The 25,082-nt window shown below is 45.0% G+C and overlaps 1 protein-coding gene across 1 annotated transcript in view; it reads right to left on the bottom strand.

The window, feature by feature from the left end:
• Positions 1 to 3,438: 3,438 nt before the first annotated feature.
• The window catches only part of LOC114043976 (tryptase-2-like), a 61,296-nt gene continuing 39,652 nt past the window's right edge, over positions 3,439 to 25,082 (bottom strand). The window contains exons 2-6 of the mRNA XM_027863279.1: positions 8,843 to 8,903; positions 7,987 to 8,149; positions 7,230 to 7,495; positions 6,383 to 6,546; positions 3,439 to 6,254 (exon numbers count right to left, since the gene is read on the bottom strand). Of these exons, the coding sequence (XP_027719080.1) occupies positions 6,099 to 6,254; positions 6,383 to 6,546; positions 7,230 to 7,495; positions 7,987 to 8,149; positions 8,843 to 8,903 (810 nt within the window). The 3' untranslated portion in view covers positions 3,439 to 6,098. The remainder of the gene's footprint in view (positions 6,255 to 6,382; positions 6,547 to 7,229; positions 7,496 to 7,986; positions 8,150 to 8,842; positions 8,904 to 25,082) is intronic.

Below are 25,082 nucleotides of genomic sequence, written 5' to 3'. Positions count from 1 at the left end.
ATATGGGTGAGTCCTTCAGGAAACCCTACTTTGATGCCTTGCTGTGGGCTACAAATGATCTTGGGTTCTTGAAGGCTATACCAGAAGGACACAAGCATGGGCAGATTATCCCTCTCTAGGAAGGCTTTGAATATGGTCCTGGCTGAGTGTCCTCTTGGAGAATTAGCCTAGCTATATACAGAGAGGCTGATCACTAGCGAGAGTCACTTGGTGATGAATTCTTTGGCCTTACTCACAAAACATAGATAAAATATGAAATGGCCCTCCATCCTGTGGTGGGTCCCTCTCGCTTCTGCCGTGATAGTGGTAGAATGGTGGAAGAGGATACATGTGTAGCATGCTAAGAATCACATAGTTTTAAAGCCTGCCTGTAAAACTTAACTTTGCTGGTGGTATTTGAAATGTGAGATCCTTATCTGATCACCAGTGTGCTTGCTGACTACTAGACAAATTGAATCCCATCCATTTCCTGTGGTCAAATGGAAAGAGAGGTGGATTTGCATCCAGAGGACTTGGACCAGAATCCTGAATCTCTCATGTGTTACCTACATGACCTTGGGCAAATCTCTTGGCCCGTCACTTCATCTATAAAATGATGGCATTGTATTAGGTGTTCCCTCAGGTACCTTCCAACCTTTAGTCTATGATTCCATGCCATTCTTGGTACAAAGGAAAGCACAAAGAAGAAGGAAGATTCAGTTAAATGGAAGATTGGCTCACAGATCCTCCTTGAAGAAGGAGATAAAGTAGGTGGCAGAATCTTTGTAATTGGATATAAGTGACTGGTTCATGGCTCCTCACACCAATGGATGGCCCAATGCCTTCACCCCTTCACCTATAACTCAGAGAATTTGACCAGGGAGCCCTGGGGCAGTAGGACAGAGGCCCAAGGAAGAGGTAGCTCAAAGGCAGAGGAGATGAGACATAGGGGCAGAGGAGGCTCTGTTCACAGAGAATAAGTTGACCATCTTCGCCAAAATTTTCCAGAGACATGTCTTCTCCTAGCCTTGATTCTATTTCCCACTATGAATGAGTGAATGAATGAACAAATGAACAAGTGAATCAATGAATGAATAACAAAGCATTTATTAAGCATCTATCATATGCTAGGCTCTCATTTCTGCACTTACAGAATTCAGAAATGAGAGAGACCTTGTATTCAAGTAGTTCATGTTCTAAAGGGGGAGGGGAACAAGCCAAATAGGAAAGTGATAAACCAAGAAAGGGGTTTTGTTTTGGCAAGTGACAAGAGATTCTAAGCCATAGGGCAATTGGTCATGATGTCCTTTCCAAAAGCAATCTTACTTTGATTACTGTTCTGACCATAAGAGATGGGAGGCAGCAGGGTGGGATGTATGGAAGGATACCCATGTGGTAGCAAGGCAGATAGCATGATGCCCTGGTAGGACCAGGTTTGCTGGTGAATAAATGTGTGGGATAGGAAGCATGGTCTGAGGCTAGCTAGATAGTGGGAGTTAGGTGAGTTTGTACTCACTTAAATCAACAAGAATGTAGTAACTATCCACTGTGCTAAGACCAGGGATACAAAGAAAGGCAAAAAAATGATCCCTATTCTGAAGGAGCTGATAGGGTAATGGTGAAGAAAACATGTAAACAACTATATACAAATAGGATGTATACATGGGAGCTCAGTTGTCCCAGGCAGAATTTCAGTGCTGAGTTGATCAAACTCCCCAGGGATGGAGGGCATGGTTTCTGGAGGTCCAGGCTACAGGGGGCAGTTCCACATGAGGAGCAGGGGGCCAGCAGCAGCACAGATATCAAGAGAGGTTTGTGGCTTCTGAAGACCAAAAAATGGCTTGTTCCCAAAGAATGAACTCCAATAGCAAAGTTTCAGAAATCTTATAAAGCCAGTGAAGACTTTTGAGGGTGAGGGCAGAAGGTTAAGGAGTCATTCCTAGGTGTCACCTCATACCAAATAAGCCCCACCATCACCACCTGCTCTACATGATCCTGTGGAATCTGACAATTAAGGGGTTTCCTGGGAGAACTGCTGAGAACAGAATGCCAGCAGGGTTCGTGCACAAAGGAGAAGACAGAGGAGCATGGTGGCCAAAGAATGTGGAAGTCTGAAACTCAGAGCTGCTTCCTAAGAAGGTCAGGAGGTCGGAAATGCCTGCCATGCTTGGCTCTGACCCTCTGCCTGTAGGGTCTTCCAAGAGAAGAATAAGCTAACTTGGGCACCAGTGGTAAGCAAGCAAACAGAAGTAATGTATTGTCAGGATTTCCTCACATGTTGTGCTCAGAGTATTTACCTGCAGGGAGTGTGTTCAAAGGACTTTGAAGCAAGAAGATTTCTGTCTAAATAGTTTTGCTACATAAGATGTGGGAATTTAGGGTTTTAGCTACAGAGGGTACTGTGTTCAGAGACATACCTACTGACACTTGGGCCGCAGCTGAATTTGTGTTCTGGGGTGTTGCTGCATCTCAACAGGTGCTCAGAGGGGTTTGCTGCTATGGATACTGCCTGTCTATACCTGTGCGTCACCTTTGAGGGCTCAGGGAGTAGAGTGCCAGAGGGGGCAGTAGCTACCTCCGCTCTCCTGTTATGTATTCTATATCACAGAATCTGTTTTTGCAGTAACTTTGCCATGATTTTATTTTTTTAACTTTAGTTGTTGTTGTTGTTCAGTTGTTTCAGTCATGTTCGACTCTTCGTGACCTGTGTGATTAAGGAAGAAAAATGTGGTTCGGATTCGCTCCTACAATAAGACACACTCCTAGAGAGAGAAGTGAAGGTATCTTTAATTAAGATTATAATATAGGTACAGAAAAGGTAGACTTACAACAACATACAATTAGCAATATGACTATAGTCAGGCTAAGAATACAAAGGACAGCAATAACATAAGAAAACATCACCAATTCGGGAAAGCACCAACACCTGAAGTCCAAGCTGGGAATTCCTAGGGTGCAGCTTCCAGGGTCCCGATTGGGAAAGTCCCAGGCAGAGAATCTTCTCCATGGGTGAGAATCCAAAGGTGGTTTTCCCAATTAGGATTTAAATAGGGCCTCTAATTAAGAAGGCCCCGTGCCAGAGGTGTCCATGATTCTAGTAGATGTTTTTACTTGCTCCAGGAACTGACCAAGTTCCTGGAGAGAGTAAAACATCTTAGAATATTAATTAACTTGATATGTTCTGATGAACTGGCCAGGTTCCCAGAGCACATCTCCTGATAACTGGCTAAATTCTCAGGTCAACGTAGATTACCACACTCTGGCTTACCTTATAGCCCAATGTTTAGAATCCTACAGAGAACATGAAAGATCTTTCCCTATAACATTTATCAATCATGACTGCATTTGAGATTTTCTAGGCAAAGATACTGGGGTGGTTTGCTATTTCCTTTTCCAGCTCATTTTGCAGATAAGGAAACTGAGGGAAGGATAGTTAAGTGACTTGCCTAAGGTCACACTACTAGTAAGTATCTGAGACCAGATCTGAACCTCTAAAAATGAGTCTTCCTGACTCCAGGCCCTGCCCTCTACTTACTAAGCCACCTAGCAAAGGGATATTTACTGAGAAGATATAGGAAGAAAGGAAGTACCCAGTCTCTTTCCAGTCCCTGGGGGCACACTCTAACCACCTTGAGCCCTGAAGAGAGAGGGCTGTAATTTACAGCAATTTCCAAACAGCATTTTCCTCTGCCAAGTTCACTTCAGAATGCTAGGATGAGCCCCCTACCCCTTCCTCTAGGCAGCCTTCCATCCTCTTCTACGACAGCTCCAGAAGGTGTCTCAGGACTTCACACCTCACTGGGATTGGCTACCCAAAATATCTGCCATTGACTCTGGCTTCCTGATCTCAGACTCACTCTCCCAAACATTTTCAAGCTCACAAGGTCAGAACCTGAACCTCCTCTAAAAGGAGAAAAGAACAAATGCAAAGAAGGAGGGGCAGAGCCCTGTCTACACTGGCCACATTTAGGGTGGCCTGGTATCTGGGGGGATAGGCAGCTAACAACAGGAAGCCATTACCATCACTGCTAGGATGTCCCTCAGAAACAATAAAACCATGAATTGAATGGTTCATGGTGGTTTTTCAGGGGAGAGAAGGCCTGAAGTTTCCATCCCATCAGGAGGAGCACAAGGGTTCATCTTCATTGCTTGCCACCAGGGTACAAAATAATTGGCCAATGATTTTACCCAAAGATTTCTGAGCTATAAGACATGGACAGGAGGGATGCAAAGACTGTAAATACTTTCAGAAAGGTGGTTTGTATTTTATTTTTTGAGGGCACAAGATAAATTTGAATTGTGAAAGGTTCTTCACTTGCTCCCTCTTTTTTAGTGGAAAAGAAAATGTTCCTTTTCCTAGAAGACTGCATAGTTATATAGACGGAATTATTTGGGTAAGTATATGGGTGGATACGCCAGCAAGTAGAAGGACCCCTGGTTTACTGATGGTGAACCTAGGACTGGGGCGAATTTGGAGAGTCCAAATGGACAAATCCCAACTCAGTGGCAGTCTTCTGAAGATGAACATTCTGGTCTGGAGAACAGAAGTTCCCAAAGTCACACAATTACTAAGTACCATAGAAAGGATGAGCCCAAGCCATTCTTTGACAATCCACTTAGCTAAGCTCAGAAAACGATGGGCCCAAATCTCTGCCTCTCCAAACTCCTTAGGATATCTCTTGGGAAATACACTTATAGTTAGATAGTCTTGGATAGTTATAGCCAAGAAGTCTCTTAAAGATCCTATATTCCCTATTATTCTACTTTATTGATAAGGAAACTAAAGCTCACAAAAGGAGAGGTAACTGGATCAAGGAAACATAGAGAGTTAGTAGCAGAGATAAGACTAGAATCCAGGCCTTTTGATATCTCATTTGGGACCTGCTCCCTAGCTCTTAAGGCCTTGGGCAACCAGAGAGAAAGGAGTGTCTACTGGCAGTAGGATACCTCAATTCTATACCACACACCATTATTCTCTCAGGTTATCTGGTCCAAACACTGTGGGGAGCAAGAATCTCTTCTGTGGTGGTCAGGACAGATAGTCATCCCTTCTCTGCTCAAAGACATCCAATTAATTACTCTTAGTGGATAATTCTATACATTAGACCTGAACACTGCAAAACCAGCTGAAATGTTCCACTATCTCTTCCCTTTGCAATGCCTTGGCCTCCTCCCTACACTTTGAGGAAGATACAGGCTTCCGTGATGGATGCCCTAACCTGTGACCAGGAATACCATCAGAATTCTACTTTTCCCGAGTCTGAGAGGATCATCTTAGATAATATGATCTGTGCTGGTGAACCTGATAAAATCCTATCTCTGACACTCAGTAGATATGTGACCTTGGGAATACCTCTTAACATCTCCAGACCTTGTCTGTAAAGTAAGGGGGTTGGACAGGATGCTGTCCTAAGTTGCTCTGTCTCTAAATCTCTAAGCCTGAGACCTCCCAGTGAGACAGTTCATTTCTGTACAGTTGATTATTAAGAAGCGGTTTTTTCCTCATATGAACCTAAAACTTGCTTCGCTGTAACTTCCTTCCAAAGGTCATCACTTTGTATTCCTTCCATATAATATCTACTCCCTCGGCCAGAACCAACCCAAAGAAAACACATTTATTCCAAAGTACAAAAATCACACACAATTTAATGAGATGGAAGCAATGCCATGTAAACCAGCCTCTTTCCCTCTCTCCTACTTTGTCCATTCATCATCTCCTGAAATACTCCAAGTGTCCACACAGAGCAGAACCATGGAACAGGAAGAGTTTCACCCTCACTGTATTATATCTTGCATGGGGGAAAACTGAAACTCATACAGAAGGACTTGACCAAGGTCACACCATCAGCCAGTGGTAGAGCAGAACCCCAGAAGCCAGGTGTCCTGACTCCTAGTCCAGGGCACTTTGCTCTGTACCCTGCAGCTTCTAGGGCACTCAGAGGGGCAGAGAAGGAGAGATACCTCAGGGAAGGAGGCATTTGAAGAAGGCAGCATGAGTCCAGGGTGATGAGGAGGATTAAGAAATAGTTCCACTGGTTTCCCAGCAGACATGGAGGCTGGTATTATGGCTGAAGGTGATGATGTGATGAAGAAAGACAAGGAGGAATTGGGCCAGAAGATCACTGGATGTGCTGATTGATCCAATTCACAAAGCCTGTGACACCAGTATAGACTCCAGGTCTATGTTGAACTCCACAGCCAATACCCCAACTCACTATTCCAGCCTGGAGCCAGGAGCCCTCCACCTTACAGACCAGGGGTCCCCCAGAGTCACCCTGGAAGACAAGAGAGAGTCTGTTAGGATGGCCCAAGGGACAGAGAATGCACAAGACAACAGGATTCCTAAGTTCAATCTAGAATCAGAGAAGGGAGCACAAGTAAGAGAAGGCACAGAGCTTCCCACCTGGCAGGAGTCCTTGCCAGGTTCACCAGCACAGATCATGTTATCTAAGATGATCCTCTCAGACTCGGGAATAGTAGAATTCTGATGATATTCCTGGTCACAGGTTATGGCGTCCATCACAGAAACCTGTACCTTCCTCAAAGTGTAGGGAGGAGGCAGAGGTACTGTAGAGGGAAGAGACAGTGGAACATTTCAGCTGGCTTAGAGTGGAGAACAGAACGGATCTGGGCACAGTGTCTTGCCCTGTGGGATGGGGGTTCAGTAGTCTCGAGGGCTAACATTTGTGCTTTGGGGGGGACTGATACCTGGATACCAGGATCTGCAGAGCAACATAGCCAAAGACAGACTGTCTTTTAGCATGGGACAGTCATTTAGAGCTGACAGATATTTTAGAGATCACCTTTCATTTTTTAAGGGAGGAAACTGAGGCCCTTTTGGGACCTCTTTTCCCCCTCTTTAGGAGAAATGACTTGTGTATAGTCACACAGGTAGTAAGCACCCAAGTTTGGATTAGTGCCTCTGATTCCAAATCCAGTGCTCTTTCTTCAAGACCATGAAGCTCCTCTCAAAAAAACCTAGTGCCTCTGCCCATAGATCTGAACATCAAGGCACAGGAGCCTGGGGGCAAGGGGCAAGAAGTCTAGGATACAGCATCTCTGCTGCATGTAGGGGAAAACCCAGAATATTCAAAATATTCTTCATTAACAAAGAAACAAGGGAAAAGTCGTCTCTATAGCCTTTTCTGCTCTCCTCACCACAGTCCTTGCAATGCCTAGTCTTGGCCTTGATGCCTGGGACATCCCAGAACACTACACCTCCCACCTACTCCCAGCCTCTCAGAGCTCACCTCCAGATTCAATGTCCCCCCAACCCGTGACCCAGCATTCCATGTCGGGGGTGAAGATCTGGGAGACTTCAGGGACTGTGATGGTTTGGATGGTCCTGGTGAACTGTACAGGGGACTGGAGTTTTAGCAGGGCAATATCAAAGCCCTCATGGGCAGCAGTATAGTTGGGGTGGATGATGACCTTTTCCAGAGGCAGCAGGTGATCATCCTCATATAGATTCTGTTGCCTCAATTGGATCATGTAATTTGAAGTGTAGTTTTTAGTACTGGAGAAAGAAGGAGAACAATATTCCTTAGAGGGGCTACATGACCCAAGAATCCTGAGACCCAATTGTACCCATCTGTGTCTTCTAGCTCTCAACCATGGAACTGGGCATCTGGAACTCCCATAGCCTCCCACCACCGTAACACAGAGAAGTTCCCTAGCTCTCCCTCTGCTAACTCTCCTTCTCTTTCCCCTGGATTTCCCATCTTATCATAGTAACAGTACCATACATCTGTTAGGCACTTTGCAGATGAAAAAGGGATTTTTTATCCAACAGCCCTCTGAGGAAGTCAGGATAGGGATTGGTATCCCCAATTTAGAAAACTGAGGCCCAGAGAGGGGAGGATACTCGTCCAAGGTCATTCAGTGAGTTAGTATATGGCACAGTCTGAACTACAATCCAGCTCCCCTTTCTCTGAGACCTGAGGCTCTCTCTGTCCCACCCCCGATTCATGCCCCCCTGCAACTCTGAGAGGGAGGAAGGTGACTCACCCAGTAAAGCAGTGGGCAGCAGTCAGGACCCAAATGGGGTGGATAAGAGAGGCCCCACAGTAATGTATCCAGAAATCATCAAAATTTTTCCTCAGACTGATCTGCCACGGCCATTCTCCCACCTGAGCATCATTGCCGCCAACAATCTTAACCTCGTTCCCATCTGAGCGGAGAGGCAAATTGAGTAAGCAAGAAGTGAGTGCTGTTAACCCAGTCCTTCCACCCAGGCCTCATGCATTGCCAGTGATCATCCCTGGCACTGAAACTCTCTGCCATGAACCAGTTGACAGCTGGGATGTCACCTATCTCCCATAATCAAAATAATGGTAGCTGACATTCCTTAAGCGCTTTGAGCCCTGCGTGCCCTTTCCATGAGTTCTAGCAATACATTATCTCATCTGATCCTTCCAACAACCCTATAGATTCAGGCATCACAAATGTTATTATTTTACAGATGAGGAAATTGAGACTCAAGAGGGTTAAGTGCCTAGGGCCACCCATTATCAGTGACAGGATTTAAAGTTAGATCTTTCTTGACCTCAAGTCCAACATTCTTTCCATTATATCTTCCTGCCAATCAATTAAGAAGTATTTATTAAGCACCTCCTATGTATTAGGCACTGTGCAGGATGTTAGGAACGCAAGTGCAAAGAATGGAACTAGCCCAACTTGCAATGAGCTCCCATTCGTCCCCTAGCAACTAGCTCTTCCCTAAGCCATCTACTCATCCCTAGGGAAGAGCTGAACCATTCTCCCCTGATTCCCAAGAGACATTCCCCATGAGGCCATCACAGGTCTGGGCACCAGAAACAAGAATTCCAAGGGAGAGGAGAGTTTGGATAGAGCCGTAACTTACCTTGAACAATAGGGGCTGAGTTTCCCAAGAGGGGAAGGGTCAAAAGCAGCAAGCAAAACATCTGGAGGGAGAGAAAGGGGAGAAGACTCAAGTCAACAGTACTCGGGCCCTGGGTTCCAGGATCTGGGATGGACCCTCCGATACAGCATCTCTGCACTAAGGGGCTGAAACCCAGGCTCTTTTGGCCCGACTGCCAAGGTCTGGCAGGGGAGCAGGATACTTACCATGACGAGGTTCTCCAGCTCAGTCTTCTCCCTCAGTCAGTTCCCTATTTAAATACCCAGGACCAGAAGTGGGAAATAGAGGAGAGCCCAAGGAACACTTAGCCCTCCTCCAAAGGCGCTGGGACGCCTGCTGAGAGGTCAAGTTACTGCCCAATTGGATTCCTGTATTTCTATTTTCTCCTATTCTATCCCCATCCCCCTCCTGCTCCTATGACCCTCACCCCAATTTCCCTGCCTGCTTCAAAGTCCCAGCTTCTGGGACAGACTGGGACTAAGCCAAAGGTGTTTATTCGTCCTGCTCAGATCTCCTCTAGCGCCTTGTTTTGCATTCATCTATATAATTTTGTGTAACATAATTGTCCATGAAAGCTATAACACAGTGGCCTTAAAATCAATAAGACCAATGCTCAAAATTGCCTTTGGCAAATACTCCCTGTGTGACCCTAGGCATGCCTGGGTAATTCCTCAGTGCAGCGCTCCAGGGAACTTTCCAAGACTACAAATTGTAGGACACGTTCCACTCTGTACTGGTGCAAGGAGTTGGCATATTTGGAGGTGTATGGATGAAATCAAAGATTCAGCCTTCCTCCTCCCCAAAAGATATAGACAAATATGTTTGCATGTTAGCCCCTACTTAAACTGTGAGCTCCATGAGGGCAAGGACCCTGTCTTATTTAAACATTTCATATTCCCTAGTGTCCAGCACAATGCCCTGCCCACAACAAGTACTTAATAAGGACTGAATGAGTGACTGATGAATAAGGTAATAAGATCACGGGATTTCAGAATTTAGTAAAGACCTTAGAAGTCATCTAGTCCACTGTCCTCATTTTATAGCTGGGGGAATTAGAGCCCAGAGAGGGAAGGGGATTTGCCCATGATCACACAACGTGGTCATCCAACATTTGAACCCAAGGGTTCTTGGTTCTCTATGCACTCTGTCTACTAAACCATATTGCCTCCTTAACTAATCCTGTCACTTCATAGGGCAGAAAATGGAGACCTAGAAGGTTTAATAGACCTATCCAATGTCACTTAGGAATGAAATAACCCATAGAATTTCTAGCAGATCTAACTCACTCTCCCAGTCCATCATGATTCTCATCGACTCTATGATGGTCCTTAAAGGAAAATGGCCATGTGTGCCCTGGCACAGTACATACTAAGCACTTAATGCTTTTTCATTCATTCTATCATACATGTGTGAGTTCCTTATTGGTTTCTGGCTTTCTGTACTCCACGTATGTATGGAATTTTTGCTTGTAATTTATTTTGCCACACTATTTGATTAAATGTCTTCCACTTTGGATTAATAGGTCCATTAGCTTTGTAAAAGCACATACATCAGTGGAGACTCCAGACCCAAAGTTTTGTGTGGACTCAAAGTTCAGAGGTATGCTAGAGCTAGCTCAGATCAGCTAGCAATAGGCTATAGAACTAATTATTAAATTTTCACTGCAAGCATTTACACCTCAGAAACGATTGTCTAGACTTAAGAAAATGATAGAGAAAATGTTAATAATGAAATTTTAAATTAAAGGTGTGTTATGTGCACCTTTTTTGAAGAGCTGGTTATTAAACATCAACCAGCACACCCCTGATGCTAACCCACAAAGTTCCTGGAATTTGTAGGACCTACGTGAAAGGGGACACTGGGTGTTGTTACACAGGTATTATTATCTTCAATTTGCAAATAAGGAAAATATTCATCTCAAAGGTCACAAAAGGGAAATCCTGTCATCCCAGTCTTTGAAAGGCTATCACCTTATGGAATGGCATCTCTTTCTGTTGTTTCAGTCCAATCCTGGCAGACCCTAGACCCTACAAAACTCTTCTGGGATATAAGACTTCTATTGTCTATCTCAGTCTGACTCTGTCTCTGTATTCAAAGTCTCATTTTCACATACAACAGGGATGCTTAATTTTTTCTGTGGCATGGACCGCTTTGGTATATTTATTCGGTTTATGGACTCTCATTTCAGAATGATATTTTTAAATGCATAAAACAAAATACATAGGATTACATTGAAATATAGTCTCTAGGCATAAAAAGTGCCATAATGTACAATACAGCTACAGGTCTGATAACTACAATAATTTCAAAGTAGTGATGAATATAAACAATATTTCCATATATCTCCAAAAACTATAATGTGATATAAAATATTTACGATTTCTAGTGGTGACAAAGTCACAAGTGTTAATACTATTGTGGTTTGTTGCCTATGTTCATAATTAAAGGAAATGACAAATGTAAATTAGAGGTTAGTGACAACAAAGACATAATTTTCCCATTCGAATTTATGGACCCCTTGAATCAATCCATAGATCCCTTGGGCAGTCTGTTGGACTCATGTTAAGAAGGAGGGGAAGGGGAGCAACTAGGTTGCACAGTGGATAGAACACCGGCCCTGGATTCAAGAGGACCTGAGTTCAAATACAGCCTCAGACACATAACGCTTACTAGCTGTGTGACCCTGGGCAAGTCACTTAACCTCATTGCCTAACCAAAAAAAAAAAAAAAAGAAGAAGTAGGAGAAGGAGGGGAGAAGCTCCCTCTCTAGAATGCCAAGTAGACACCTCAATACCAACCTACCTGCACCCAAACCCCACCCTCCATAGCCCACAATGCTTGAAAATCAAGCTTTGTTCATTTGTGGTAATACGTTGTGCCCAAGACACTCCATCTCTCTCCTGACTCCATGTATTTTCAGTAGCTGTCACCACCCCAACCCCAATACCTATAAAGCTCTCCCTCCTCATTTTTGCCTCCTGGCTTCCCTGGATTCCTTCAAGCCTCAGCTAAAATCTCATCTGCAAGATCTCTTTCCCAATCTCCCATAATGCTAGTGCTTTCCCTCTGAGACAACTTCTAACTTATTCTGGATACATCTTGTTCATACTTAGCTGTTTGCCTGTTGTCTTCCCCATTAGATCATGGGCTCCTAGAGAATAGGAACTGTTTTTCCTTTTCTGTATATCCTCAGGCCTTAGTATATTGTCTGGCAAATAGTAATATTTGAGGATCGGAGGGAATCCAGGAGTTAAGAAGCCCTGATGGCATTCTGGGAGAGGAGAAGAGTGAGAGAAGAGGAGAGGAGAGAAGTGGAGAAGAGAGAAGAGAGAGGAGAAGAGAGGAGACAAAAGGAGAGAGGAGGACAAAGGACAGGAGAGGAGAGGAGATAAGAGAAGAGGAGAAAAGTGGAGAAGAGAATAGAAAAGAAAAAAGGAGAGGACAGGAGGAGAGAGAAGAGGAGAAAAGAGAATAAGAGAGAAGAGGACAGGAGATGAGAGAAGAGAAGAAAATGGAGATGAGAACAGAAAAGAGGAAAGGAGAGGACAGGAGAGAGAGGAGGAGAGAGAAGAGAGGAGTAATGGAGAGGAGAGGAAAGGAGAAGAGAGGAGAGGAGGAGAGAAGAGAGAATGAGGGAGGAAAAGAGAGGAGAGGAAGAATGGAGAGGAGAGAAGAGAGAATGAGAAAGGAGAAGAGAGGAGAGGAGGAATGAGGAGATTGAAAATCATAAACACTTGTTGATTTTGATGACTCTTCTATACAAACCCTACTCCGAGGGGAAGAGAGTGAGCACTGTCTGCCTCTTTGCCTGTTTTAGTCTATCTGCCTTTCTGCCTATTCTGCTTTTCTGCCACCACTGGTCCACTCTTCTATCTGCTTGCATCGCAGCAGCTCCCAGCTCATCCTGGGAACTTTTAGCTGTTTAGCTCCTGCCTCCAGACAGGAAGCTGCACTACAGAAAAGGCAACTTGTAGGTACAATTTGTTGGGACTTCAAAGAGGACACATGGAATCATAGATTTAATGCCATAAGGACTCATGGGATCACAGACATTGAGCTAGAAGCAACCTCAAAGTCCAACAAGTACAGCCCCTTTATTTCACATATGATGACACTGAAGCCAAGAAAGGTTAAGTAACTTGCCCACGGTCACACAGATAGTAAGCGGAAGAACAAAGATTCAAATTGAGGTCCTCTGGCTCCAAATCATAGATTGTAGAGTTGAAAGAGACAGGAGCGGTCCACGGCTCTTTCTGCTGTGCCAAGCTGCTTCCCTTAGCTGATTTTCAAATGAGTATCCAGTTGGAGTCTGCCAGAATGATACCCAAGCATGGGGAGGAATAGGTCCCTTTAAAGTAATTCTGATGACAGGCAAAGATATCCAGCATGGATCCTGCAGCTGGCTCATGGGGAAAGGCAAGGGTAGGCTCATTTGGGAAGGATGGATGAGATATCGCAGCCCTGCAACTGACTCTAAGGTTGGGAAAGTGACACCAGGGTCTTACAAGGGCTATCAGAGACCCACAGCAAGCAAGGTGTCCCTGACACTTGTCATGACTTGCCTGGGCACTAGGGTCTATGTTGAAGCACATTTCCGCCTTATGGAAGTGGGTATCAAAATATCACTATTAAGTAAACTCTAGTAGGTCTATTGCCGCCAAAATCAAATATAACATCCTCTATTTGATTTTTAAAGCTCTTCATGACCCGGGCCCTTCCTGCCTTTACAGTCTTTTTACACCTTATTCCCCTTCCCTTATTCCATGTTTCTGTTACATTGATGTCCTTAATGTTTCTTTTTTTCTCCCTCCCTCTCCACCCTGAACTAGAGAAGGCCACCATTTGACTACCCTTGATGTTTCTTTGGAGTTTATTGAATGGGGAAAAAGGAGGCAAGGAGAAGATGACATGGTCAGACCTATACTTTAGGAAGAATTTCACAGGTAAGTGGAGGGTAGACTGGAGTGAAGAAAGGTTTTAGTTTGAGAGACCAACCAGAACGCTATTGCAATAGTCCAGACATAAAGCTGGTGAATCACTGGACCAGGATGGTAGCAGTGGAAGAGGAGAAAAGGAGAAATATACAAGAGAGACAGGAACCCCAAACTTATTACAGTGTATACTGTCTTTCCTGCTTATATTAACTTCAATTTTGCTTTGGTTGAAATGTTTCCACTTCTGGATTACCCAGTGTTAAACAGAAGCCTACATGACGTATACATTTATTTCTTTAGCCACATAGAAGAGGACACAGCAGACCAGACTTCCTAGTTCCTGACAGCTTCTCCCTGAGATTCTCTGATGCAATCTATTCAAGTCCTATATCTCTATATCAACCTCTCCTCTGCTCTTCTCCTCTCCTCTTCTCCTCTCTCCTCTCCTGTCTTCTCCTCTCCTCTTCATTCCTCCTGTCCACTCCTCTCATTTCTCTTCTCTTTTTCTCTCCTCTCCTCTCCTCTTCTCTCCCTCTCTAATTCTCTCCTTTCCTATCTTCTCTCCTCTCTCCTCTTCTCCTTTGCTCTCTCCTTCTCTCCTCTTTCCACTCCACTCCTCCTCTCATCTCATCTCATCTCTCTCTTCTTTTTTCTCTCCTCTCCTGTCTCTCTGCTCCTCTCCTATCCTCTCTTGTTCTTTCCTCTCCTCTCTCCTCTCTTTTTCTCTCCTCTCCTCTCTGCTTCTCTCCTCTCCTGTCCTCTCTTGTACTCTCTTCTCTTCTCTCCTCCTCTCCTTTTCTCTTTTCTTCTCCTGTTTTCTTCTCCTTTCCACTCTAACTCTCCTCTCTTTTTCTCTCTTCTCCACTTCTCTCCTCTTCTCTCCTGTCTTCTCTGTCCTCTCCTCTCTTTATCTCTACTTCTCTCCCAAAATGCCAACAAGGCTTCTCAACTCCTGGCTTCCTTCCAACCCTCAGAACTTGCCAGAGTTAATAAGGAGGAAGTGGTTAGAACTCTGTTCAGACACTCCTGGACCTTCCTTAATCCTCCTCCCTTCTCAATTACACATGAAATATAGTGGAAGCTGAATGCAATCCCTTGATCTGGTTTCAGACAAGAGCCATATCCTGTCTCAAGTCATACAGAAAATGAAAGTTGGAGCTGGGATGAGAACCCAGCTCTCCTAGCTCCCAGACCAGAGCTCTGCTTTAGAAAAAAAGCATCCAGTGCCTGGTTTCCAGAGCAGGGGTCACCAGAAGCTTCTTTTTCCCAGGGGCATTTTGGGATTCAGATGGATGGGGTGGGAGGAATAGAGATCAGTCCCAGACTATAACTTCCTATGATGTCTAGATTCAAATACAAATTTCTCTATTTAGCATTTAAAGCCAACACTAGGTTCTCAACCTGGTTCCAACTTAACTTTCCATTCTTTTAAAACATTGCCCCCCTTCACTCACTCTTCAGTCTGGCCAAATGGCCTTCTTGCTTCCTCTTACACACAACCCTCCAGCTCTGTGACTTTGCATAGATCTTTCCCCATGACTAGCATGCCCTCCCTCTTCACCTCTGCTTCTTAGAACTAATAGTTACCCTCAAATTTCAATTCAAATGCCACCTCCTGCAAAAGATCATTACTGTTCCCTACCAACCACTGGTATCTCACCCTCCAAAATGGCCTTATATTTATTTTATAGATATTGTAAAAGCAAAAAATTTTGGATTTTTCCAAAAATCAACAAATCCAAACTTATTTTGGATATATTTATGTAGGATCTTAGATTTGGAAACAATCTAATCCAAAGGTTCTAAATTTTTTTTGTCTCTTTGTCTGGTAAAGCCTATGGACTCCTCAGAATGCTTTGAAATACATAAAATAAAATATATAGGATTAAAAAGGAAACTAATTAGGAACACTAATGCATTGTTGGCAGAGTTGTGAAATGATCCAACCATTTTGGAGAGCAATTTGGAACTATGCCCAAAGAGCTATAAAAATGTGCATACCCTTTGACCCAGCAACAGCACTTCTAGGGCTATGTCCCAAAAAGATCATACAAAAGGGAAAAGGACCCACATGTACAAAAATATTCATAGCAGCTCTTTTTGTGGTGGCAAAGAATTGGAAACTGAGAGGATGCGCATCAACTGGGGAATGGCTGAGCAAGTTGTGGTATATGAATGTGATGGAATACTATTGTGCTATAAGAAATGATGAACAGGCTGACTTCAGAAAAATCTGGAAATACTCGTACGGTCTGATGCTGAGCGAAGTGAGCAGAACCAAGAGAATGTTGTACACAATAACAGCCATATTGTGCAATGACTAATAGTGATAAACTTAACTCTTCCCAACAATAAAAATATCTAAGACATTTCCAGAGGCCTTGTAATGGAAAATGCTATCCACATCCAAAGAAAGAACTATGAAAGTTGAATTGCTATCTTTTTCTCTTCTGTTGAGTTTTGTTTCCTCTTTCTGATGGTTCCTCCTATTGGTTTTAATTTTTACTTACAACATTACTAATGTGAAAATACGTTTAATAGGAATGTAAATGTATAGCCTATATCAGATTGTGTGCCATCTTGGGGAGGGTGGTGGGAAGGAAGGGGGAGAAAAATTTTAAACTCAAAAGCATATGGAAGTGATTGTTGAAAAATCAAAATAAATTAATAAAAAAAATAAACAAAAAAAAAGGAAACCAATTACACTGAAATAGTTATCCAAAAAAATTTTTTTAAGTTCACAGGCTTGGGGTTTAGAACCCCTGACCTAATCCAACACTTCCTTTTTACAAAGGAAGAAACTGAGGCTGATGTGAGTTTAAGTAAGTTGCCCAAGCTCACACAAATAGTAAGCAAGCACCAGAGGTGAGATTTGAACCCAGGTTCTCTGCTATTAAAGCCAATTGCTTTTCAAGGGCACCATGCTACCTCCCTTGTTTTCATGTGGTTTCCCCTGTAAAATGGAAACTCTTTCAGGGTAGGGGCTATTCCATGTATGTGTTTATATCCCCCAGGGCAGGGGTGGGGAACCTGTGGCCTCAAGGCCACATGTGGCCCCCTAGTTTCTAAGTGTGGCCCTTTGAATGAATCCAAACTTCACAGAAGTCCCCTTAATAAAAGGATTTGTTCTGTAAAACTTGGCCTAAGTCAAAAGGCCACTCTTGAGGACCTAGAGGGCTATGTGGGCTGCTGGTTCCCCACCCCTGCCCTAGGGCCTGTCATAGCATCTAGTAGGCAAGCAAGTAAAAAACTTTTTGATTGATATGAATGAAGTAATACAGCATGCTGGGCAAAATGGTTGTGACTTGATGACATGCAAGAAACACTTCGGAATCTGCCTTGGCTCTGAGCCTACAAGCAAAATCTAGAACAAAAAAAACATGGGGCCAATTCAATTCTATAAACTTCCATTAAGCATTCCCTATATGCAGAGAACTACTGAACTGATCAATGAACAGGGACGTGAGTTTAGGTAAAGCACTATTCTTGCCCTGAGGGAGCTTCCAGTCTAATAGGAGTCTTAATCCTCAGCTGCCTATTCTTCCCAGAACTCCCAGTCAGGGAAGGCTCTCTTTCTTCAGACCCTCTCACAATGTTCTCCACAGTTCCCAAGGAACCTAGGAATTCAACACACTTCAACCGTGTGCCAAATTTCTAGTCCCCCTAGGAATTGTAACCCTTCCTCTTTTGGTCTCATTTGCTCAATCAAGGAAGAAGAGGTGGAGGGAAAAGGTGAAGGAAGGAGAGGTGGCTGCTTCCAACAATAACAGAGCTAAAGTGGGAGGGGGAAGTCAAGGTCCCAAGGGAACCAAATGAAACTGAGCTATCAGTGAGAGTACAGAACCTGAGAGTTCTAGCAAAACTCATTCATGGACGTACTCGTGGGGAAAGGACTTTTCCCCAGACAGGTAAAGGGAGTAGAAGAAGGGGAAGTTCTGTGATAGGGAGGCCAGTGGAGGCTGGTGGGGAGCCAAAGGAGCAAGCTAGATCCTTGTGGCCTTCCAAAGGCTTGGTCTGGCTTGGTCCTAATGACTTATAATATGGGGTCTTTCTATAAGAGATGGGACCTCCCATTCCCAGCCAGTAGCTTGCAACTAATCTTCCCCTGCCTCTCCTCCGGAAACTCTGAAGAATCTATGTGAGTTGAGGAAGGGGGAGGACTTTGGAGACAAGAGCCACAGGTTTCTGTTCAGGGTTGCTGGTAGCAACAAAACTTGGGTGCCCTTTCTGCAGCCCTGCTCCTTTCAGTGTACTATAGCACCAAGAGGGAACCCAGGGCAATAGGGGCTTCTCATACCTGTTATGTTTGGGTGGTAGGTTGGGAGAGGGAGGAAGAGTTAGGATCTTTGGTGTGGTGGTTTGGAAGTCATGGAATAAAATCCATTAAACCCATTGCTTCAGAGCAGGACCCACAGTAGATCCTGGTCCTCTCATCTCTGCTCCCTCTCCCCCTCCACATGCTACTATCTTTACTGTTCTGGGGTCTTCTCCTCTTAGGGGAAAAAGGTAAATAAGACTCCAATCAGTTAGGTTAACTCTCAAGGTCTAAGTCCTTGTTCTGAAAGGATATAGGTCTTGCTCTTCTGTTCATAGGAGTGGGCTTCACATCTGGAACCCAGATGTCCTGCCTCATCCATTCCCATATCACCTAACCCTGCCTCCAATCCCCTAAACACCTGAGCTCCAGTCCCAATACCTAGGAACTATCCCAGATACTCTTCTTCTCCTAAACCCTGGGATTTTTCCCAGGACCATGGGTAGTGTTAGGGGGAGTGGGAGTGGAAGGGGGAAGGTAGCCCCATAGGGAGTCCAGAATCCAGGAGAGAGTGGATTAAGAAAAGGAAAAAAGTGTTCAGGCAGACCTTTCCTATGTCAGTCTTTGCTGGGGGAGGGAAGAGAATGGGAGGAGGTGGAGAAATCAAATCACTCTCATTGTTTCCTGGTTTTATGCTTTTCTAAGCATGTTGGACTTCTCAATCAGAAGACTTGGGTTTGGGTCCTGGTTTTGCCACCAACTAGTTTGTGTAACCCTGAACATATTCATTCCCCTCTCTGGGGCTCAGTATCCTTGAGTAACATAAGGTGATTAGAACAGATGCTAGCCTTAACATTCTGTGTTTTACATCCACTGTCTCATTTGTGAAGTAGGCAAGACAATGATTCTATTTGACAGATTAAAAATTGAGTTACAGAATATGGACATGACTTATCAAAGGGCATACCATGAATCAGGAACCCAGGGTTCCTGACTTCAAGCCCTGAGGTGGGTCCTCTTCGAAGGAAAGGATAGACAGGATGGTAGAGAGGGATCAGGGGAGCGGGTGGCCTCGTGGGCCACTCTCACGGCTGCTCATGTTTGTTGGCAGCAAAGGGCATGTCCCCAGAGCCTCGTATTGTGGAGGGCTGGGCTGCCCAGAGGGCGCAGTGGCCATGGCAGGTGAGCATCCAGGAGCAAGGCCAGCACGTGTGTGGTGGCTCCTTCATCAGCCACCAGTGGGTACTGACTGCTGCCCACTGTGCGTCCAGGTGAGTTGCCCCTTTACCAAGCAGAGTGGGCAGGGCAAGGGAGGGGAGGGACATGAGCTGCTGGTCCCTAGCAGGAATAGCTCTTCCCTAGATAAAGTTATCACTGAATAGGAGGGATGGGAATGACATTATAGAATAATAAAATGTCGGGACTGAGAGGGACATTAGGTAGCATCAAATCCAACCCTCTCATTTTACATCAGGGAATTTGAGGGCCACAGGTCAGTGACTTGCTCAAGATCACACATACCTACAAGTATTCCATTCCATCTCTTCTTGCCTTGAAACAAAAAAGGGGAAATCCTGTTCCCCATTATAGACATGCACAATTCCTACTAGAGTTACCAGGAGCCAAGTACAGTGAGGATTAGAGCTAAAAAGGCACCTTAGCCATCCAACACTCTCATTTATAGAAAAGGGAACTGAGAACCAGAAAAGTGAAGGGACCTGTCCAAGGTCATACAAGTAGTCAGTATCACAGCTGGAATTTGAAACCAGATCATCTGGCTCCAAGTCCAGTATTCTTCACATTGTGCTGGCAAGCACAGCAGAACTTACAAATCCAAGGGAGTGTTGTTCCTTTGGGCTACTGACTGAATGTGGTTCTGGGTCCTACTAGATGGTGTCCCAGCCCAGGAGACAGGTCATCTGCATTCTTGTCCTGGCTCTGCCAGTGACCCACTGTGTGACCCCGAGCGCGTTATTGTCCTATCTGGGTCTCAGTCTCCCCATCTGTAAAGTGAATGGGTGGGATTTGGTGATATCTTTGGTGCCCTCTAGCCCTGAGATTCTCTGAATCTTCTCCTTGAAAATGCCCTGAGTGAGCAGCATTGTAAGAATCCACCTGTTGCCTCCCATGGTGACCACTGACAAGAGGTCATGCCTCCTTTAGGAGGGGAAGTTTATGATCCGTTTGTTATACCATCATCATCATAATTATAATCCCTTACATTGACAAGAGCATTTGAAGGCACTCAAAGTGCTTTCCTCAGCAACCTATAAGGTAGCTAACATAAGTGTTATCTAGCCCCATTTTATGGGTTACAGAAACTGAAGCTCAGAAAGGGCAGGGGACTTGCATAAGGTCACAAAGCAAATAAATATCAGGGCTGCGACTTAACCTCAGACCTTGTGACTGCAGACCTGTGCTTTTTTTGGCCTACTGACTATTTCCTGACCTTGTTACTCTCCCCTGACAGCTCCCTGAAACCCCAGGACCTGCAGATCCAACTGGGGGAGCAGTTCCTCTATACCAAGACCCGCTATTCCATCTTAGTTCCTGTGAGTCAGATAATACTGCACCCTCATTACGATGGGGATGCCCTTCATGGAAAAGACATTGCATTGTTGAAGATCAGACGACCTGTGCCCTTCTCCAAATTCATCCTGCCCATCACCCTGGCCCCACCTGGGACTCAGGTCCCACCGAAGACCCGGTGCTGGGTGACCGGCTGGGGGGATATCAGGGAAAACAGTGAGATAGAGGGAGGTGGGGGCTGTGGTTGGAGGGATCCATTCAAACCCTTAGACATAGTACAGGACTCCCCCTGCCCTGCCCCCTATATACACTCCCACATAAGATGCGATATGAGCAGCAGCAGGAAAGCCTTCCTTAGATTCCCCAAAGGAAGACCTCTTCCTCCTAGACCTGGCATAGCGATTACAGTTCTATCATTAGCTTCAATACTTTGGGTTAAGATCATCTATTTAAGTTTAACCTCCCTGGAAGAAGGAATTGGTATAACAGTAGCAATCTTCGGTACCCTAGTATGAGTTCATTGGTCCCCTAGAAACAACAGAGAGAAAAGATGAGGGATAATTATGAAACTCAGGCACTCTAAAATCAAGACCTGAGAGAGAAATAAAACACAGGGAAGTAGAAGGTCATCATCACAGCTCCTGGGCTGGCTCTGTGCCCCTACTCCAGCATGAGCTCCATCATGCCAGCTATCCCACATGCTGGTCACAGAGGACCTCTGCATCGTAAGCCCATGCTCCACATCTCCTGCCCTTGCCCACAGTGTCCCTGCCTCAGTCCTATCCACTGCAGGAGACAGACATATACATCATGGACACACAGATGTGCTGAGTCCTCTATGATCCAGAGCCCATTGGGAATGAGATGCTGTGTGCTGGCTATCCTCAGGAGCGTAAGACCTTCTGCAATGTGAGTCATCCCAAATACCTCTTCACCAGAAAGCTCAGCTCTCATCTCAGACTACTTATAATGGACCCAGGGGTCCTGGGTTGTTATGGTGTTTCCAGCTCTCTGAGGTCTGGGGACAGAGGCAACATCTCTAGGGGGCCCCTGGAGTCCATAGGACCACAGACCACAGAATCTGAATGGATCCCTCATTTTCTGGTGGGCTGTGCAGTATGACTGAGGCCAAGAGAGGGGAAAGGATACATCCAAGGTCACACAAAAACTTAGTGGGCCCAGTCAGACTCACACACAGGTCTTTTTATTCCTAGTCCAGAGGTCTAGTCACTTCACCACAATCCCTCTAACCTTATAATGAATGATGATGAATTAATATCTGCCTAATCTCATTCAAGCCGGTTTGTAATACCTCCACTTATATGATGCTTTAACATTTATAGGGCTCCTCCCTCACAACAGTCCTCTGAAGTTGATTGAAAGTCTATCCCTTTTTGCAGATAAGAAAACCTATGCATAAATCCCTTCCTAGCATTGTGGGTGGATTGGTTTGGAAATCAGGAGATGTGGGCTTTAATCCAGATTCTGCCACTAATTTGCTTCGGGATTAAGAAAAACAGGATCCCAGTCCAAGAAGGGGAACCAGCTAGACTGCAGACCCACTTGACATTTGGGCTATCTTCTCTATCTTGCCTAACTTGACCTCTCCTCATTGACCCCTAGAGCCTTTAGAGTGGGGTACAATCTTCTCTCCCTGGTGTAATAACACCAGTCCTGGTCTAGATGCCCCCTCCTTCTCCTTAGCTCATCTGATGATAGAGAATAAGAATGTCTTTTTTTTTTATTTTAATTAGCACTTAAGGGAAATAAGATAAATCCAAACTAATCTATTGTCAGGGAAGCCAGGACGACTGAACTGTGGAAGGAGGAAGGCAGTAGCTGCTACTAACAATCTTTTGCCCCCCCTGAGACTACATGCAGAAGCAGATAAGAAAAAGGAGAGACCAGTCTTTAGGCTGGTGTTTCTAAACTGGTATTATGCCACAGCTATTAAAATGACTGCGTGGGAAGATGGGAGTGTGAAATACGAGGATCTTGAGTCCTTTTTTTATTCTCTTGGATCCTGGCAGCCAGAGACTCCAAACACTGGAATGAAGCACAGAACTGATGAATTATAGAACACATAAATCTTATTCTAAGAGATCTCTTCTCTGTCCAAAATCACAGGGACAGCTTTCTGGGATAGAATCCCTCCCATGCAGCTCGCATCTAACCCAATCCCTTGCACACAAACAAATGCCTTCTTGCCCTGAATGCAAATCAATGCCTATCTTTCTAGCTATACCTGCAACCCAACTCCTGGTTCTGCTCCCACGGAAAGCTACCGCCTTCCTGGTCCCTCCCACCAGGGTCTGCCTTCTAAGGACCAGAAGTCGCAAACATTTTTCAAGACTCTATTCCCTTGTGGGAAACATTCCTTACATATCTTTCCCAGGAGAACGATTCACTGTGGTCCGCACAAGCTTACAATAGCCTGTGTACGTGCCAAACCAGTCCTACTCTCTTACTCAGTCGGACCTAGATACAATTCTTGCAACACTCAGGAAAGTGCCTTCTCTTCGGGGTGACAGCAGGAAGCCCATTCCTCTATCTGAGCCTTGTTTCCTTCTATAGATTATCTCTGCCCTGTCCGTCTCACAAAGGGGTTTGGAGCAGGGTTTTGCAAACTGCGAATGCTGTTCCTATCTCCTTCCTTCTCCTAGGGTGACTCTGGAGGCCTTCTTGTCAGTCAACTTAGAAATAGGAGATGGGTCCGGGTGGGTGTGGTGAGCTTCATCAGGAGCTGCACTGAGCCCCTGCTTCCAGGTGTACACTCCAGGGTTTCCTCCTATGTCCCCTGGATCCGTCAGTATGGACCTCTTCCCTGAGATTCAGCGTGACTTCCCCCTGAGCCCCGGTGACCTCAGAATCAAGACACGGTTTTCCGGTTGCTGGTCTTCCTGAGAACTGGATGAAGCAGGAGAAAGGAAAAGGGACAGGGCAAATGGACTGTTGACGGAGTGGGTGAGGAGACTGTGGGCCCACTGTCTTCTACAAAGTGATCTGCATAGAAACCTCCTTCTCGGTCAGTTCAATCAGCCATCTACAGCCAGGTGTTTCCTCAATGCTCCCAATGGTGACTATGAACCTCATTCAAATGGAAACTCCGGAACTAGTCACCCTTGGGCTCCCTCCTCAAACCCAGGGCCCTCCGCCTGGGGGATTGGAGTGTCAGGATGAGAAGAGCAAGAGGGCAGAAATGAGTAGGCACAGAAGGTAGACAAGTAGGCTGGACATATTCTTTCAACAAGTCCTCCCTTAATCCTTCCTTTGTGCCTAGCCTTGTGTTTTGCTACTGAGAAAGAACTAACTTCTTCACTGGGCATTCTTCTTGATAGTAGATACAAGGGGACCCTCAGAATCATGTTGTCAGACTGGAGCCTGAGAGACAGCTAGGCAGCATAGTAGATAGAACACAATTTGTGGAAATGGGAGGACTTGAATTCAAAGCCCACCTCAGACAATTACTTTCTGTGTGATCCCGGGCACAAGGCAGATAGGTGGCACAATGAATAGAGTATCAGTCCTGAAGTCAGGAAGCCTCATCTTCCTGAGTTCAAATCTGGCCTCAGACGCTTACTAGCTATGTGACACCCAGACAAGTCACTTAACCCTGTTTGCCTCAGTTTCATCACCTATAAAATGAGCTAGAGAAGGAAATGACAAATCACTTCAGTATCTTTATTTTTTTTTTTATTTTTAGGCAATTGGGATTAAGTGACTTGCCCAGAGTCACAGAGCTGGTAAGTGTCAAGTGTTTGGTTCGAGGCCGGATTTGAACTCAGGTCCTCCTGACTTCAGGGCCGGTGCTCTATACACTGCTCCAGTATCTTTACCAAGAAAACCTCAAATGGAGTTTTAAAGAGTCAGATGTGACTGAAATGACTGAATAACAACAAACAACAACAATGACCCTGGGCAAGTTATTTAACATCTCTGTGCCTCAGTTTCCTCATCTGTAAAATCTGGCTAAACGCGATGGTCTTTAAGGTCCCTTCCAACTCCAAATCTATCTATGCCACCAGAACAAGGCTAGTTCTCATCTGCCCCCACTGAACCTTGCCTTCTGAGAAACAAGGACCCAATGCCTCTCCTCTGTGCCAATGCCAAGGGCTTTGATCCAATGGCAATTGCACAAACTCACACAAAAGGTCAGTCCAGCAAGGCATCCCGGATGCTAGAGTGGTGTCTGGAGGTGTCCCAGAACAAGAATCACACAGAGCCTTCACTTGGAACATATACTTTCTGGCATGCTGAGGAAACAGCTGTTGATCAGATTTCTAGCAAAAGCCAGTCCCTTTCCTGTTGCTAGATGACATAGTCTAATCACACAAGGGGCTGAGTCTTTACCCGGTCCCCAAAAGATGAGGAAGAATTGGTTAAAGCAGGGGCTGTGCAATGGATCGTCCACTTGGGGAAATAACCTAGTGAGTACCAGGGATTGTCAGGAGACTAGTTAGTCTGAAGGAGAGGATATAGGTGCAGAAAAGAAGGGAAGGGAAAG

This window comes from Vombatus ursinus, unplaced genomic scaffold (genome assembly GCF_900497805.2).
Source record: "Vombatus ursinus unplaced genomic scaffold, bare-nosed wombat genome assembly UNPS02014770.1, whole genome shotgun sequence".
NCBI classification, from domain to species: domain Eukaryota; kingdom Metazoa; phylum Chordata; class Mammalia; order Diprotodontia; family Vombatidae; genus Vombatus; species Vombatus ursinus.
Note: the sequence above shows the minus strand (reverse complement) of the source record. Positions and strands in the feature narration are given on the sequence as shown.